This window comes from Emydura macquarii, unplaced genomic scaffold, assembly GCF_026122565.2.
Source record: "Emydura macquarii macquarii isolate MOO-44397 ecotype Brisbane River unplaced genomic scaffold, CSIRO-AGI_Emac_v2 contig_1451, whole genome shotgun sequence".
Classification (NCBI taxonomy): domain Eukaryota; kingdom Metazoa; phylum Chordata; order Testudines; family Chelidae; genus Emydura; species Emydura macquarii.
This window is the reverse complement of record NW_027131588.1, coordinates 19,827,437-19,845,561: the sequence shown is the minus strand read 5'-3', so window position 1 is coordinate 19,845,561 and position 18,125 is coordinate 19,827,437. Positions and strand designations below refer to the sequence as shown.

The 18,125-nt window shown below is 44.7% G+C and overlaps 1 protein-coding gene across 2 annotated transcripts in view; it reads right to left on the bottom strand.

Annotated features, from left to right (window-relative positions):
- LOC137156453 (PH and SEC7 domain-containing protein 3-like) overlaps positions 1–18,125 on the bottom strand; it is a 122,963-nt gene that overhangs the window by 55,025 nt on the left and 49,813 nt on the right. For both annotated transcript variants that reach the window (XM_067553295.1, XM_067553296.1), the window contains 3 exons: positions 13,935–14,047; positions 12,057–12,115; positions 7,894–7,983 (listed from right to left, as the gene is read on the bottom strand). In XM_067553295.1, coding sequence (XP_067409396.1) covers positions 7,894–7,983; positions 12,057–12,115; positions 13,935–14,047 — 262 coding nt within the window. The remainder of the gene's footprint in view (positions 1–7,893; positions 7,984–12,056; positions 12,116–13,934; positions 14,048–18,125) is intronic.

Below are 18,125 nucleotides of genomic sequence, written 5' to 3'. Positions count from 1 at the left end.
ACTGATTGTTCCCAATTTGAAGAGTCCATTTTTAAATGATCCATCCACAGACAATACGTTAATGAGACTTTGCCTTCTTGGATGAAAATGAAACCCCAAACAATCACTCAGAAACCGGTACAAAACTATGTAGCTGCTGCTAGTAATAGTAGAGACTCTTAGTTGACTCCCCCTCATTCCCTGCCACCTAGAGGTCTGAACAAAAATTGGGACCCCGTTATGCTATGTGCTGCATAAACAGGTAGGGAGAGAGAGTTTCTTCCCCAAAGAGTTTACAGCGCAAATAGCTAAAGAGTGAGAGCAGCTCAGAGAGGTGAAGGTCACCCAACACATCAACAGCACAGTCAGGAACAAAACCCATGTCTTCTAACTTCCAGGCCAACGGTCTATCAACTGGGCCACCCCTGAAGCATATAAGAAGAGAATATGTATTTCTAAACAACTATTGAAGGTTTTGTCTCTAGAGCTGCTGGGCATTGTTCAAAAAGCTTTATTTTCCTCTATTCAGAAACACAAAGCTGGTGTAGAGAATTACTTTTGCTGTTAGCTTGTGTTGATTTCCCAGACATAATACTAGGGCTTATCTGCCTTGAGAGAAGAATATAGATATTAGATTTTTTCTGCATATGTGGTTTGACTCAAAACCCTGGAATCTGGAAACTAAATACTGTAGGAACTTTTCATTATCAACCAACCATCTACCTTTATAACAACACAACACGTATGCCAATATATCTCTTGGGGACTGATTCCATCATCCTATCTCATGTCTGTAATTCACTGATGCCACTCATAGAGTAAGGCATTATTCAGTGTAAGGGTATAAGAATCTCACTGATTAGTGAAGCTTATAAAGCAATACATACTAAAATTAAAACAACTACCTGCATCATATTATAGTTCACAGTTCTTCTGTATGATAAACAGGTTTAACTGTCTAAAGTACCTAACAGGTTATAATCCACAACACTCAAAACCACTAGCAACAGGAAAGTAAGATTAATCCCACAGGAGCACTGGCAGTAAGCAGAGGGCAGAATTAAGGTGGTCTGGGTGTGACCTTGGTGACTGGGATTGTGTAGGGTTAATTTGTTAGGGAAATAGGCAGCATATGTCTGTGTAGGATGATGTATGTAGGCCAATTGTTTTACTCTGCATTTCCTGGACTTCGTGTTTTTCAGGTTGGCATTATTACCTCTTGGCAACCTGAAGTTTTGGGGCAAGTGTTTTTTCATATTTAAATGTATTAGAAGGGGCTACAGAAAATAGCTTGTAAATTTTGTCCCTACTAGGGGAAAAACAAAAACAGATTGCAGAAGATCCAACACCTCCATCTTTTTTGTTTGTGTAGGGGCTTTTTGTTTTAGGTTCTTTCGGTAAAACGTTCTCTAAATTCTTGATCCAACACTGAACAGAATTCTATATTTTTTTGCTGTCTATACTTTTTGCTGTCCTCATTTGCAATACTATACCAATAAAAGCACTCTAGGAATTAATACTGTCAACCACTGGTCCTCGGTCTTTCCGGCTGACAATTCCTCAGGACTCCCTTCTCATCTACCTGTGAAGTAGCTGGCCTCCCCTTTCCATTTTACAGCAGCAAGGGATTACCACCTTTTAGTGGAGAACCCTTGCTGTACACAAATGAAAAGGCGTGCAGAGGATGCAAAAGAAAGCAATTAATGTGCACACAGCAGCGTGATCAGCATGATTTCCTCCGGGTAAATAAGGGAGGAACAACTAAACTACTTTAAACTCGCCCCCTTTCTCCATTAGACATCTTAAATTACTGGACTGGAACAAACGGGATGCCAGGAATCCTTTTCTAATCAAGTGTTTGCTTTGGAGGGTCTAAGGGGGGAAAAAATCCCCATGCTAGACAGAAAGGCAAGAGACAAACAGAAACAAAACCTTAATTAAGTGCAAGAAACTGACAGCAAAAGGAGATAAACACTGCCTCACAACTTCCATAGGAAATTGCAGATCCCAGGGAGTCAGATCAAGTATTCAAATGATTTCCGAAACTAAGGGCCAGATTTTCAAGAGCTCAGTACCTAGTAGCTCCCACCTAAAAATATGGCCACTTCATTTAGGTGCCTCTATGGGAGATGAACTGAACCCCTAAATGGCTTTGAAAATCAGGCCTTAAATGTCCAAGTCTTTAAGGCAGATTTGAATCCTACCCCATCAGACATTTCCTGACAACAGTTATAATCAGCTAGCCTGCATTATAGTAAACTGCACTCTTGTCTCTTCTTTTTTGTACAGTTACCCTAGTGCATAGCTCTCTAACCTCCAGTCAGCTCTATGAATAGCCAACACCTTCTATCAATACAGCAAGCATGTAGCAATTACACAACTGGTCCATTGCCATTCTAGATGTTATGGGGAAATGTAGCTGCTACAGCCTGCCCTCTGGGATCCTCAGGTTTCACATAATGAGACAGACAGTTGTAGCTATGGAATAAAACCATGTCTCATTCCAGCTTCCTCCATCACCAACCCAAGTGGGTATCACAACAAATGACCTTGGTTCTCTAGGAACACTGTGCCAATGACTCTAGGAATCCTAAGAAAACCAAGTACTGCCCTGGGCCCTGAGAGGCAGGGATCAGCTGGGCTCAAAGCTCAACAACAGTGTTCTTCCCTAAAACAAAAGATCCTCGCTCACAACCCAAACATTGCCTTTGAGGCTATGTCTACATAGCAGCTGAAAGGTGCAATGCAGAATTTAGGTAGCCTTACCCGCACTGGCTCTGCTCGAATTAGGACACTAAGAACAGCAGGGTGGTCACGCTGACGCGGGCAGTGGCGCTGCCCAAGTACATACGCAGGGGGTCAGCCAAGCTGCTGCTATTTTTAGCACACTAGCTCCAACAAAGCTAGCGTGGATATGTCTACCTGCGCTGGGAACCAGGCTTCCCAGCTGCTGTGTAGACATCCCCACAAAGGCCTGCTTCCCTAATGAGTCCCAGCAACCTCTCTCAACACAAATGGCAGCTTGTCCACTCCCTTTCTCCCCTTTCATCCTTTCCACGCCTTTGCTGGAGGTGAGGTATATACACCTTGTCACAAGCCCTTCATTCATCATTACAGGCAATTATTACAATGTCCAGTTTTTAGAAATGTCGATTGTTTGACACAAATCTACAAGGAATTACTACTCAACGTGCACAGGCACTGTCAGAGCAGAACAGGCTAATGGTCCACGCAGTCTAATATCCCATCTTCAAGAACAGCCACAGTGGATGCTTCAAAGGAAACTAACCACCACCCCCTCCCCCAGATTCCCTTATTTCTGTGTGATTATGCCATGGGTAACAGTTCCAGAGGGGTAGCCGTGTTAGTCCGTATACAGCAAAAACAACAAGAGTTCTGTGGCACTTTTAAGACTAACAAATTTAATTTTTGTAGGCATAAGCTTTCGGCTGAGTCTCACAAAAGCTTATGCCTACAAAAATTAAATCTGTTAAAGTGCCACAGAACTCTCGTTGTTTATGCCATGGGTGAAATTTCTACATGGCCCCAGGGTTGTTGACTTGCATATGTGCTGCTCTAATTTTACATAAACTGTTGAAACAGCAGAGGCCCTTCCTCAATGACTGAAGGCCAGAAGGGACCATGATGATCATCTAGTCTGAGCTCCTGTACAAGCCAGGGATTTCCACTCAGCAGCTCCCATATCAAGCCTTATTACATCTTATTACCTTTGTGAATACCCAATGCCAGTGTAAATCCACAAGAACTCCAGTGAGGTCAATGGAGTTATACCAGTATAAAGGTGGTATGGGCTAGGGAGAATAGGGCCCCTGGATAAACTACATCTATTATATAGTCATGGGGTTTCTCAACCTTTTTCGTACTGAGACTGCCCTGCACCCATCCCATTTAGCCAGGATCTAACCATGACCTCTCTCCCGACTTGGTCCTGTCCCTGCTCATTAACTTTCACTCGTCTCTGGTGAATTCCATCTGCCTCTGTGCTGCCCAATTTTTAAGGTTTATTGTTAAGTCCCTCATTCTTGTCCCCGCTTATACATACAGTAACCAGAATTCCATGTATATTTGCTCTGAAGAGCCTTGAGTGTAGGTTGCTATCCTGAGTTCTTCCATTTATTGCAAATCTGCCACTAGTCCCCAGTTGTAAATGTATGTAGCTGTCTGATTCCAGATTTGCTTTAGGAGTGAGCAACACAGCTACATATGGCTACATAGATACAATCATCACTGACATTTCACATTCCTTGCAGGGTTTTATTAGACTTCCAAGGATCAAGAAATCTTTACCAGAAAAATGTACTATTTCAATGGGCTGAAAGTGAAACAATGTGCCAGGAATTCAGGGTCAACTTGTCTGATCACAGGCTGATATGATGCAAAATCCCTTGTGTGGCTGGCATGTGTAAATTCAGAATCAATGGGTGGGATTTTAAAAAAGTTTTAGCACCTTTGAAAAATTTCACCCAAAAATCTAACTCTGCCTGGATTTAACAGTCCTGCTTCTTCCCTCACTTATGTCAGTTAAAGCCGCAGACATCAATGAAGTTCTTCCTGATTTACACCTGCGCAAAGGAGGGGAGAATCACAGCCAGGGGCCTGATTTACATCAAGGACTCTTTACACTAGTCTGATGATGTACAGAGATCTCTGATTGAGTGTAAGTATCAACTGCCACCATTTCGAGGCCTCTGTACAGCCAGAGCACCATAGAAGGGCCTTAGTGAAAACAAGACTCAGGTCCAATATCTCCGTTTCTATCGCACATTAGTAACTTACTACGGCGGTGGTGGAATCTCCATCCTTACAGGTTTTTAAGGTACAGCTTGACAAAGCCTTGGCTGGGATGTTTTAGTTGGTGTTGGTGCTGCTTTGAGCAGAGAGTTAGACTAGATGACCTGCTGAGGTCCCTTCCAACCCTCATCTTCTATGATTCTACAATTCTAACTGATGCCAGCCACATGGGATGTGTGACAGATGGTTTTAGTGAAAATAGGGTGGAATAAAAAGGAACCAAACATCTCTCCCTGCATTGACTGGATAAATACTGCAAGCCAATCTCAGGGGAACCAAGTTTTTAATCTCAGTTACTTATGTTTATTTGCCTCTGTGGTTTTCAACATTAAAGAACATAACCTCAGATCTGACAAAGAATTGGGGGGATGGATTACAGACTGAGATATCAGAGCAAAGCTCTATTCAGTGTTAATGAACAAATCTGCAGGAAGACACAAGGAGCTGGAGATCAGATCTGGATTTCTCATTTCAAATTCCAGCAAGAATAAAATCTCAGTTCCTGAAGTGGTATCAAAGATTCTTAGAAAACTGCATCCTAACTATAAAGCTCTGTGCTGTATATCCAAGTGTCAGTATTGTACAAGAAACCTTAGTAAAACAAAAAGACCTCTCTTGCAGGGGGAGAGGGAGTTAGATCTTACATCAGAGAACTTCTGAAGGTGATCATGTAGAGAGTATTAGCTAGCTCCCAGCAGTCTCACCATTCTATTTCACAGGAAGCAGCAAGATTGATGTCTGCAAACCAAAACTCTGCTATTTCAAAGGCATATAAGCTAAAGACACTGAGCCAGATTCTGCTCTCTGGGCACTGAAGTCAATGGGACTGACTGAGTATACTTGGAGGCAAGAGTTAATTTTTACTTGATCTTTGGTTATTTTAGATACCATGCAGGAAAGCAGAATCTGCAGCTCTTAACTAAATGTGGATCTTCCTTTCCATAGTAATTCAGACACCACTTGTGGCATACATCAGGGCCAGCTTCCTGGAGAACTAGCTGGATGCTTCCTGAGGCTTTAAGTTATTTTCTTTTTTCTTAAAACCTACGAGCCTACCAAAAACAAAAAACAAAAAAATCCAACTTTCCCTGCATCTACTAAATTTGGAAAATATATCTTTAAGCCCAGGCCCATGTAATGGAAAATGCCTAGCTTGGCACCAATAGGAGAATCAAGAAAAAACTGTGACTCACAGCGGTCCAGTTTTCTCCCTGACCCCTTCTGTACTGATGACAAGGTATCTGGTATTTTAAAACTCTTGTTTGCGGTTATATTTTCAGCTGTGACATCATGCCACCTTGTGGACTCTGCAGGTATCTAACAGGAATTGCAAAGTCAAGAGCAAGAATGCTAGAGACACACTGTTTTTAGGGATTCTGAGTCAGACATTGAATTTGTTTTCATTCATAGTGTTGCTCATGTAATAGTTAAATAAAAGCATTTTGCTCAAGCACCTTGCTGATTAAAGGCCTAATGCATTTAATTTCTGTTTCTAAACATAAAGCATGTGTCGGCTGTTAGGGTATCAGTTGCAGACTGCCAGTAAGACAGCTATTCAGATGTACTAAGGAAAACAAAGAGGCAAATCTTCAGCTGTGCCAGAGCAAATCTCAGCAGAGTTGGGGGATAAGAAATGGTGGCTCTAAAAGCCACTTTTCTGCTCTCTTCCCCTCTGATCCTGGGGCCGGATAAGGATCAAATCAGCCTCCCACACAAATGAGAGCCTCTGAAAGGAACTGGGACAAGGGCAGGGCATGATGGAGAGCAGTGCTTTACAGCCCTACTCCCTTTAGCCCCTGAAATACCCCCTCAAAGCTCCATCACACTGCCTTTGCTGGGATGGTCTGGGCTGGCACAGAATCAGTTTTCCCAGGTTTATAGCTACCCATTTATAGCTTTAAGGTCAGTGCTGAAGAGCCTTAACAGGATGGGCCAGGATCTAGCTTGGAATGGATAATGATCATTATTCTTCTAACAGCAGGAAAATAAACAGCAGGTAAGCACAATGGCAATCTTCCTTTAGTACACTAAAATGGGCTATTTAAACACAGCACTGGAGATCTAAGTAGTCAATAAGGACCTTTAATTAGTCTGTAAAGTAATCCCACTGTGCCTCTCCAAGGCAGTGTTAGAAATGAGTTTACCTGGGAACCTCCTTTCAGCAAGGCTTCAGTTATTGACAACCCAGGCCAAGATTTCTATTTTTTCAAAGAAGGGCTTAAATTTAGCCAATAGTGCCAGGAGCAGCTGGGCCTCCCTCAGGAGGAAACAAGAGCAAACGGAGAAACCACAAAAATTAAAAAAGCAATGCCTACAACACTGAACTATATACTGTGTCCTGCATTTCGTTGGGGGCCTGATCCAAAAGCCCACTGAAGACAATGGGAGTCTTTCCACTGGCTTCAGTGGACTTTGGGTCAGGCCCAGGTGCAACAGTATTTTGTATTTTCCCATTACTGAACAATTCATGAACGCTAGTGTAAACTCACCTCCCTTCCAACAGCCTAATGTTTCATACCAACAAGCAGACAAAGGAAAGGAAATATTTCCCACTATTATTGCTGCTAAAATGAGATATGGCCAGCTCAGACTCCCTGAAGTTATTCACATTTAAAGACTCACATAAATTATACGAACAAGCCCTGCAGAAAAGCAGTACAATGCATTCTAATCATTTTGATGTGAAAACCGCTATGCACCTCTTCCCAAGCTCTATATAAAACTTATATAATACACAATCAGGGTTCCCTCTTAAACATTCAGTTGCAATAACTGGCTGGCTTTATGCCTGCTCTTATCATTGTATAGCACTAATGGACTGTGCCACACCTTTGTTTTCTTTTATTAAAATCCATGGCCCCATCCCTGCAGAGGCTAACACACACACTTACCTTAATGCACTGCAAGTATCTTCATTGGGACTTTTAATTGACTTTGAAGGAGTGAATTTTTGTATGTGTTTTGGGAGCAGAGAAATGCCATGACTGACAAATAAGAATCCAGTAAATCCTGTGGTCTGTTTTAACCGTGTCTCAGTAACCAGTCAGCAAAGGCAAACCCAAATATCTTATTTTAAAACTAGCCACTTAATTCATCCCTTACCTTCAGCAACCCCCTTGAGAAATCTTTGCCTTCGTTCATCCCCTGAAGGTTAGCAATGAATTCTTGGCAAGTCATCTTTTTCCCAATGTTCTGGAAGACACCAAAAGATACATTACAGAACCATACAGTCAGATGGGTGCTACTGTCCAACGACAGTTAGGCCTATGTAAACTAAGTCTGGGTGGATAGCACCTCCTTGCTTTATTTCGAGCCCAAGGCAGCCTGTGCGGAGCAGCATTACAGAGACATCTGTGCAAGCATGTCTGCGTGAACCCAGCTGGAAAACATACAAGAAAGGTGCATGAATAGCGCAGCCTCTCGTTCAAATAATGGATGTTAAATTGTACACAAAAATCATAATGAGGATGAAGGTGGTGGTGGTATTTGCTAGCACTTGCGCTTTCATCCACAGATCTCCAAGCACTTTACAAAAGGCGGGGTTATGTTTGTAGAACTTTAAGGTCTAACTTAACAGAAAGCTGGAGCCATGTTGCCAAAGCAGCAGTCTGGAAGTTGACAAGCTGGGAAGAACTTCTTCCACCAGGCTTAGAAACCAAACTTGTACTGGAAAATACAGCTCTGAATTAAACCCCATGTTTCGAACCCTAACTTTCGGTGACTCCCCGAGGTTGGGGCTGCACTGGCATTTCCAAGCCAAAGGGCCTTCTTCGGTTTATAGTCTCACTGGCACTCAGGTGATCAGCACCAGGATCTGAGCACCCAGGTTAGACTGGCCTGGCTGTGAGCAGCCACACAGCAAAGCCCCACTCAAGTCACTGTGTCCTCATTGGTGCTGTGCACCCCCATGTGTGTCGCTAGGACTTATGGGAGTATATCCCATGGTTCTTAGCGCTGCAGCAAGCTAAGCCGCTCTATCATTCTTTCCCAGGGAACTGTGGGAGAACTTGTCTGTCCATCCAGGCACATGGGGGAATCGTGGGAAGACACTGACTCACCCACAGCCTGAGTTAAAGCAGCTCCAGCCTATACCCAGCGGGGCCAGCTAGCCTAGTTTGAAAGCACCACAAAACTCTGATGTGTGGACAGGAGCTGGGTTAGGGACAAGACATGAGGAAGAGGCCTAGTCAACTTTGCCGTGCAGACAGACCCTGGCAGACTGAAGGAACTCCATCTATTAGAGAAGTCACAGTTTTAGGGCTACATCATTCCTTGGTCTTTGTGCCTGCTCCTCTCCAGAGCACATGGGCATGGAGGGATGAGGAGCAGGCTCAGCCATGGTTCAACCCCCACCATGTCAGACAGCAATGCCAATCCAACAAGGAGATGCTGCACTTTGCTACTGTATAGACCAGCAATAAATCACTACCCCCTTATTGCAGAGCAAAGAGGCACAATTCCTTCCTGGCTGCCATCAGAGGAGTGTCTCTGACCCATACTGCCTCCTGGAGCAGTACAGCATACACACCAGCTCCCAACCTAGCCCTAACTCTTGATCCTGCTTTTATTACATTTCAGAGAACAAAGCTCTGAATTGGTGTGGTTTGATTTAGGCTTTTGCTGCTGCTGTCAGACCTTAAAATTACAATTAATTTCCCCACTTGAAGTGGGTTGCTGCCCATATTAATAGGTTCTCTCTTAGATATTCCTTTCCAGCACATGGTAACTGAAGTGGCTTACTCAATAAATGGAAAGAATATGAACAGCAGCAAGACAGGGAGGAATAAAGAGGGTTAAAATTAGATCCATTCAATTACTTCTTCAGTAGGCTTCACTGCATAGCAGAGTCATGCTAACATGTTGAAGCATTATACTATAGTTAAAAAACAGACAGTTATAGGTGCAGAAGTGGCTGCATTCAAAGTTATAAACACCCAACTTACCACCTACAAGGAAAATGCAAAAGAAAAAAAGATTACAGGTGATCCAAGGAAGAGAAGGATACGAGAAATACATGCAGGGTTCTGTTAGTTATTATGGCAGCTGCTATGCATTCTCCACACTTAAGACAACATGGTCATAACTACCAGGCGCAGAAATCTGCAGGGTTACACAGTCTTACGACAAACAGAATCATCTGAGTCTCAGCAGCAGTGTAAAGCTAGGGATATTCTCCAGCTAAATAGCATGCTAAACAATGGAGCAATTTGAGAGTGAATGCTCTGGAGCAGATTCCTGTATCTTTATCTTTACTCATGAGGAGTACTGCCTTATTCCCTGGAGATGTGTCATCAATGTCAGTGGGACTCCCAGAGGAGTACGGTTCTGTGCACAACATGAGAGGGTAGCAGAATGTGGCCCTCTGGGAGTAGAGTTTGCTTGCAACTTCTCTTCCCTTAGGCTGAGCTCTGCAAAGCCACTTAGGGGATTTGGACTCCCATCCCCCATTAAAACTAATGGGAAATGGATGTTAAAAGTCCCTTAGACAGCTTTGAAAGTCTTAGTTGTAACTTTTATAAATTCCTTGCAGTTGCACTGAAGTCTGTACAAGAGGCAACCTCCTTTCTTATAAGAACCACACCCAAAGGCTCCCAAATGTTTGGAGAACAGCTCTTCCTTGCTTCAGTTAGAATATCTCTCCCTATTAAGAACCAAGTTGTGTCAGTTTCTGGGGTGCTAGAAGTCCCTGCATCACAAGTAACATTTCTGAAATACAAATTAAACAGCGACATCAAACCAATGTATGTTTGTGCTCCTCCACCCCACCACCCACATTTGCATTAATTTTAACCTGTAGGGCAGACAGGCCATCTGGAATGGTCCACTGGCACAACGATAACTCACACAAATGCCAGTCATTCTCTGCCACCTAGTGGCCATGAGTGGAATGGCACTGAACAAAAAGGGGCTAGAAATCTCCCAGGCTCAGAATTGTTCCTTCTGTGCACCAATGGAGCATAAGAAGATCTACCCTCCCCAAGAGGCTGGGAGGGTGGGTGGCCACAGTGTCAGAGCACCAAGCAGGGAGTTAGGGAGGGAGTTCGCTGCACCCATTGTAGGGATGCTCCACGCTTTCCTGAGGGCAGAATCCCTCCTTGCACGCCTTGGGGAGAGGGAACTCTGCACTGCCCCCAACCGGATCTATGTCCAGCAGGCATGGCAAAGCTCCGAATTACGTCTCCAGTTAAAGCACGACTGTGTTGCACCTTTTTCCGGCTCTGTCCAACATAAAGAAGCTCCACTTCACACTGGAAATCTGCAGGGAATCCGGATTTCCACAAGACTCTCACTCTCCCTATGGCCTGCTCTCACTTCTGTATTGTTGCTACCATTATCCTGGAGAGTAAATTACTCTGGGCCTGATGCTGCAGTCATTCACACAGGCAAAGCTCCTATTAACATCAGTGAGGCTTCACCTGCATGAGGACCGAGTGCAAGTTCAAGCTGTTGTTGGGTAGCATTTGCTGTTGTGGAAATGCATTTGTTTTCTGGTCACAGCCTATGCTGAGTAGTTCTTACTCATGCAAGCCAGCCAGCTGAAGCCAATACTCCTCAGGGAAGTACCATTCTACGTAACGTAAGGGGTGCAGAAATAGACCCAGTTATGTAGTAGAGACCCCCAAAATGTTAAAATTCAGAGCAGTCATATTTCACCATGAGCACATACAACTGGGTGCTTAGTGCACTGAAATATAGATTATGTGGTCTCCAAATGCATCAAGTATGCTGAACACACTCTTTGGCTTTACTAGCTCATCTGTTTTTACATCAGTTGCAGAGGAGACTGTATGGACATTAACCACGATCACTTCATCCAAGAGGCTTTCAGTTCCTAACTGGCTACCCAAACATGCTATCTTCCCCAGGGCTTTCCCAGCCTCCTCCGAACAGACACTTTCCCATTTCCTCACAGGTTCTTTCTCCTCCTCCCTGGGACATCAAAGCAGCAGGGAGATTAGAAGCCAACAGGCCAGGCCAGAACAGGCTGATGGACCCACGGAGAGCAAACAAGAGCAACAAAAAAGGAGGATGAGCATCGGAAGAAGGAGCACTTTCAGTTTCCCCACCCAATGCTTTTGGGCACAGCTTTAACTGGGGGAGTGGGCACACAGCCCTCCTGGAACTCAGGGACATGCAGGGGAGCCACACCCCATCACACTTGAGAGGGCTGATCGTGACAAGCACGACTTCCTGAAAGCTGTACTTTGACAGGCACGCTCTCCTGGAAAACAAGGGCACAGCATGTTCTTAGAATGTGCACTCACATGGCCATGGAGGTCTGTGTTCAGCAGCATCACTGCACATGTGAGACAGTGGACTCCATCTGGGAAGAGAGAGAGCAGATGTCACAAACAAACAGGGCAACCAGATAGCAAGTATGAAAAATCAGGACACTTTTGGGGGTGGCTGGGGTAAAATTGCATAAATAAGACAAAGTCCCTGATATCAGGATGGTCCTGATAACATCAGGATGTCTGGTCATCTTATACACAAACTCACGCTACCAGGGACAGTATATTTAAGAACAGCTCAGGGTGCACTGGGACCCTTGCTTCCCAACTGAGTCTGCCTCTGCCTTTAAGGGGAATCAGCTTATCAAGAAATACACACAAAAATGCAGGGAAATCAATCCAAAGTCATTTCACGAAAGTCAGTTTCTGTCATACTCTCTTTCATCACCTGACAAAACCATCGACTGATAAGATAAAGTAGATGTGAAACCACACTCTCACAGCTACCTTGCTAGTATCAGTACACCAGATGGAATCAGTTCTTTCTTTTTTCGCTCGTTAGGGCCAGAACAGAAAGTCTATATGTCCTTGCCTGGGACACCACTGACCTTCCAGCAAGGAGAGGTTACAGCCTCTCTCGGGTCAGTATGTCTGGTCTTCCAGAAATGTAGTCCTGAATGACACGATCACATACTATTCCCTCCCCGTACCCCAGGACTCCTGCAGTGCTTGACTTAGATCCTGACTAAGGCAGGGCTATGCAGTGAAGGCTTTTGCTCAGAGGACCCTAGCCTCGTATGCTGCAGAAGCTGCATGTTGTGTAGCCAGTGCTGCGGGGATCCTTAAGAAGAGACTCTTGTGGTGAAAGCACTGACCGAGGAGCCAAAAGAAATGGGTTCTCTCTCTGGCTTTGCCCTTGGCTGATTATGCGACATTGGGAAAGCCACATAGGCCAACATTCGCAGACGCAGCCACTGACTGTGTGTGCCTCATTTCTGGGGGCCCATTCTGAGACATCTGGAGCCAGCTTTTCTGAAGTGCTGATGGCCCACTAATCCAGCTGAAGTCGATGGGAGTTGTGGGTGCTCACTGTCTGTGAAAATCAGGCCCCAGGTCTCATTGGTCACCCCGAATTTGTGAACACTTGAAAATATCAATCTTCATCTCTCTGTGCCTCAGCACCTCCGTCTGTAAAGTGGGGGTAACATCAGCTCACCGGGGAGTGGGGAAGATACATTTGTCACTCTATGAAGCATTCAGGTACTACACTGATGAGCAACATACAAAGAGACTATGAGGAAATGAACAATTCCCTGTTCAGTGTGACATTTGAATGGTGTGCAGTGAATAAGGCACTGGATCATACACACTGTCCATCCCGTCCACTGAACGAGGCGGGGGTCCCATGGAAATACAGAGTATGTGATCATATCCTGAAGCCAGAGGAACTATTTATGTGCTGAACTCTTTGTGGGATGAGGCCCTAGCACTACACTTACACTATCACCATTTTCGGTGGTGTGGAGTGTACCTGTAGCTACGCGCCACAGTGAAAACCAGGCTGTGTCCACATTGCAGTGGGCAGTGTCGGTGAAAGGCTCCGGCAGAGGGGAGGCAATACGGAAAGACTTGAGCTGCTCCCCACTGCCAGAGCCTTTCACTGCAGTAAGGAAAGGTTCTGGCAGGCAGGAGGCCTTTCCACACGGCCGGAGTCGTTCTCGGCGGTGAAGGGCTGCAGCAGTGGGAGGCAGCGGGACGCCACATTGCTAAAAACAGCAGTGTAGATGGGGAGGCACGGCCTAGCCCAATACAGAACATGTAGGGTATGTACACGGGAAACATACAGGCTAAAGCCAAAAGAGAAAGAACAAAGAGGAATGCCCATGACCTAGAAATCAGAAGCAAAATTACCTTGAGTAGAAACCGTGTTTGGGTTACACTGAAAGTATCTGTTGGAGAAGTGGATTAATACTCTCTCTCTTTCCTGAGTTTCTCCGATAAGTGAAAAGGCTTTAAAGAAACTCCTAAAAGAAGTTTAAAGAAAGCTGAAATTAAAAACATAGATCTCTAATGGCTTGGCACTGCACTTATCACACAGCACATTTCCCAGTAAGGGATAAATGATTGCATGTCAAAAACTTGTTTCCAAGAGTCTTCTAAGGGAAGAGAGCCCTTGTCCATGTGTATTTAATCCCAACCCTTCAATAAAGGGGAAGGCAAGTTATTGATGATCTGAGCAGTGGAATAAATATGCCGATAAAATGGTATTATTTTAAATATTTATCTCTTGTATTTTGAGGCCTTTTGGATAAAGAATATGCAAGGGATAAAAAAGAAGAGCACAGGTGGGACCACTACCTTTTTGGGCTGTGAGGGAAGATTGGTGCAGGCCTGTTATTGTGGATGGTGCAATTTTTAAATGCATTTTCTGTTATTCTCTTAATGGTCACTTAGGCCACTATCCTGCAGACACCTATGCACGTGCTTAACTTTATTTCTGTGAGTAGTCCCACTGAAATCAATGACACTATTCATGGTAGTAAATTAGGCACATGCGTTAAGCATCTTCAGGATTAAATAGCTTTAAAAACAATGCTGTTTCTGGTTAGGTATCCCTAGCGTCTACCACTACAGTACCCCAGGGCCTCCCACATGTTATGGGCCAGATTGTGCCCTGAGGATCCATGGAGTGGGAGCGGTGTGGAGCCACCCCACCCTATGCAGAGCTCCAGGGAAGGGAGGAGGGAAAGCGAGGCTTCCTCACCCCAGTGCACCAAGAGCAGGAACCATCTGGCCCTAATGAATCTATCCTCACCACACTCCTATAAGGTCCCCATTATACCGAGGGTGAACTGAGGCACAGGGAGACTGTGACTTGCCCAAGGTCACAGGAAAGTTTGTACAGAGCCAGAAACGCCCTCCCCCACTCCAAACTCCTCCACACACCTTCTGAGTCTCAGAGCAGTTTCCTAACCATAAAAGCCTCCTTTCTCTCAGCAGCATTGCCAGCTCCCCAGGTGACATTTGGTGCTCTTCATAAATTCCCAAATCCTGCAGTCAGGTGATCACATGAGTCTCAACTTTTTTTTTTTTTTTAAAGATGTTTCCAGCCCTCATGGTTGCAGAGAAAAACTAGAAAACATAAATCTTGAAGGCTCAGCACAAGAAGGCAAATAAAATGTACGCCAAATGTGCTATTTCTCAAACTCTCATGACGTTTGGGAGCCTGACTCATGATTTTTTGAGCCCTTGAGGTTGGCAAAATTGTATTAGTAAATGTTTATTTTATTTACCCTACATGATGCTGGAAGTCCATAGTGCTGTAGTTAAATAATCCCATATTTTATATAGAGAGAAAGCTTGCTGATGCTGGCTGCCTAGCAGATCTCTGCACTACAAGACCTTATATCTGTGTGTGCACATACACACACTAGGACTGTTAATAATTTTATGTCTATATTTTTGAACAACCTACTTCACAGTTACACATGCCATGCTAGGAGTTCTATTCTCTCCTCAGTTCATATCACTACCATTCATTTAAACAGTGTTTTGCAAACAGGTAAGACATGTTCTCTACCCGACAAAGCTACCGTCTACCAAACAGGAAAAAGGAAAGGGAAGCCACGGGACCACAGTTCAGCTGATAGAGATTGTGGAGAAATTATTATTTAGTATTATTTAATACAGAATATATCCTTCCGCACTTTATCTGAAGAATATTGCAGGATTCAGTGGGACAGGCCCAAACATTGTAGGGGCACATCATGAAGGGTTGGCCTGGCACCTTCCTGCAGGCTGGTGCCCAGGGCCCTGGCCCCCCACACCCACCTGCCCCTTGGAACGCAACTGCCCCCAGGCTGGGGAGTGAGGATGCCCCATTCAAGCTGGAGTCGGGCCTGGAGTGGCGGGTAAATGCAGGTGGCGGGGACAGGTGGGGCATGCAGGAGGCTCTGAGGGGCAGCTGCTCCCCCCCACGTGTCGTGATGGGCCAGCCCACTCCCCCCAGGCCAGGGGGTGAGGCCACCCCATCCGAGCCAGTGCCAGGCTGCAAGTTTGGAGTGGGAGAGGCAGGCACCACACAGAGGGTAAAGTGGGGCAAAGCCAAGCCTGCATTTGCACCCCCTCGCCACAGGCCTCACTCCCCCCCGCAGGTACAGATACCGCCCCCCCGGGCGGCACCAGGTCCCCTCCTGCCCTGCGTGGGGGGATGGCGGGAGTGGCTATGAGGAGGAGGGGCACAAATGCAGGCTTGGCCCCAAGGGGCCGGAGACCCACGGTACACCACTGTATATCACTGCTAACAGATTCTTGCCACACAGAGTGGATGTTTCCACTCCTAAAAATAACTGAAACATAAATATTAAAGGGAGAGACCCAATTCTGATTTTTTTTTAAACAACTAGGAAATTAAAATGGTAGCGCCAGAGCTTCAAAAGGGTGCTGAGCACCCATTTTCAAAAGGGCTCAGCACCTCTCATTGTTCTAGATGTTGTTAGATGCCTGCAAGATTTCAAAAGAGCTTAGCACTTTAGAGTGTGCCGTGCAACTGGAGAGCCTGAATTCCAAACTTGGCTAGCCAAAAAGACTTGAGGCATTTCGTCATTCAGCTGTCAAATTCCCTCATTCTTTTGATTCATAGCACTTCTGCACTGGCTCAGTCATGTCTTTCCTATTAACTTTCAAAGCACCACAGCTAGGCCATTGTCTACTATTTGTTCCTCTCAATCCCCAGAAGAAGCAAGAAGATTACCAAGTGTGAGTGTCTGTACCTCTATGTTCACCCCTTTTACAAGACTATGTACAAAAGTACGCCTTTTGAGATATCATTTGAAAACTCATAATTTGCAGATCATTATTGTCCTGACAAAATGTGTGTGGCAACATTGTATGTAAAGTTATAAAATTCTATTGTGTAACATTACTGAGACATGTTCCAAGTTTAGAATAGCAGCTACAAACCAGTTCCTCAGAGACAAAGGCAAACTGTGCCAGGTGTCAACTAAATCAAATGGACCATCACCTGATTAAGTCGCCGTTCTTTGGCAGGAAAAAAAATGTGAGCAAGAAATTTACATCATGGCAAAGAAACAGCTGGAGGTTCCCATCCCCTCAGACTTTCTGTCTTCTGAACCCCAGCTGGAGATGAGTCTCAAAGAAGAGGAAAAGGTATAAGACTGGGGAACAGATGCCTCAATTTCTCTCCCCCTTCATCTCTACTCACAGCATCAACAATACTGGAATGACAAGGGAAGCATCATTGGACTGGGGAGAGATTCTGACAGAAAGGAATTCAGTCAGTAAGAGTGTTAAAACACGCGGTGAAAGGGACCTGTGCTTTGAATTCATTCTGACTTGTTAAATTAGGTGTTAGTTACATTTACTTTTATTCTCTTGTAACCGATTCTGACTTTTATGCCTCATCACTTGTAATCACTTAAAATCTATTTTTCTGTAGTTAATAATGTTCTTTTATTGTGTTATCATTTTTTCTAAACCAGTGTGCTTGGACTGAAGTGTTTGGGAAACTCCAATTGAGATAACAGGATTTGTGCATATCATTTTCTATTAATAAAATGACTGACTTTATATGAGCTTCTATTGTCCAGGAGGGTGCTGGGCAGTACAAGATGCACCTTTCTGGGGGGAAGTCTGGGATTGGGAATTTGCTTGTGCTGCTCTGCAGTCTAATTCAAGAGTGGCTGGCCATAGCGCTCATACAGTGTAGCTGGGGTGATTTACATGCTGGAGGCTGGGTGTGGGCAGACCAGGAGTGGTTGCTCTCACAGCAAAGCAGTGTAAAAGGCACCCCAGGTTGGAGAACGGAGAGGACACAGCTGTTCAGCAGTCCAGATTGTATCCTGGGGAATGTCACACCAAGAATTTTAGCAATTCAAATAACGTGCTTCTCTCCAAGGAATGTCACCAATTTCTAGTTTCTTTAGTAATGTTACCATAATATTATTTACCCCCTCACATAACACAAAAACTAGGGTCCCCCGATGAAATTAACAGGCAGCAGCTTTAACACAAACAAGAGGAAATGCTTTTTCACACAACACACAATTAACCTGTGGAACTCATTGCCACGGGATGTTGCGA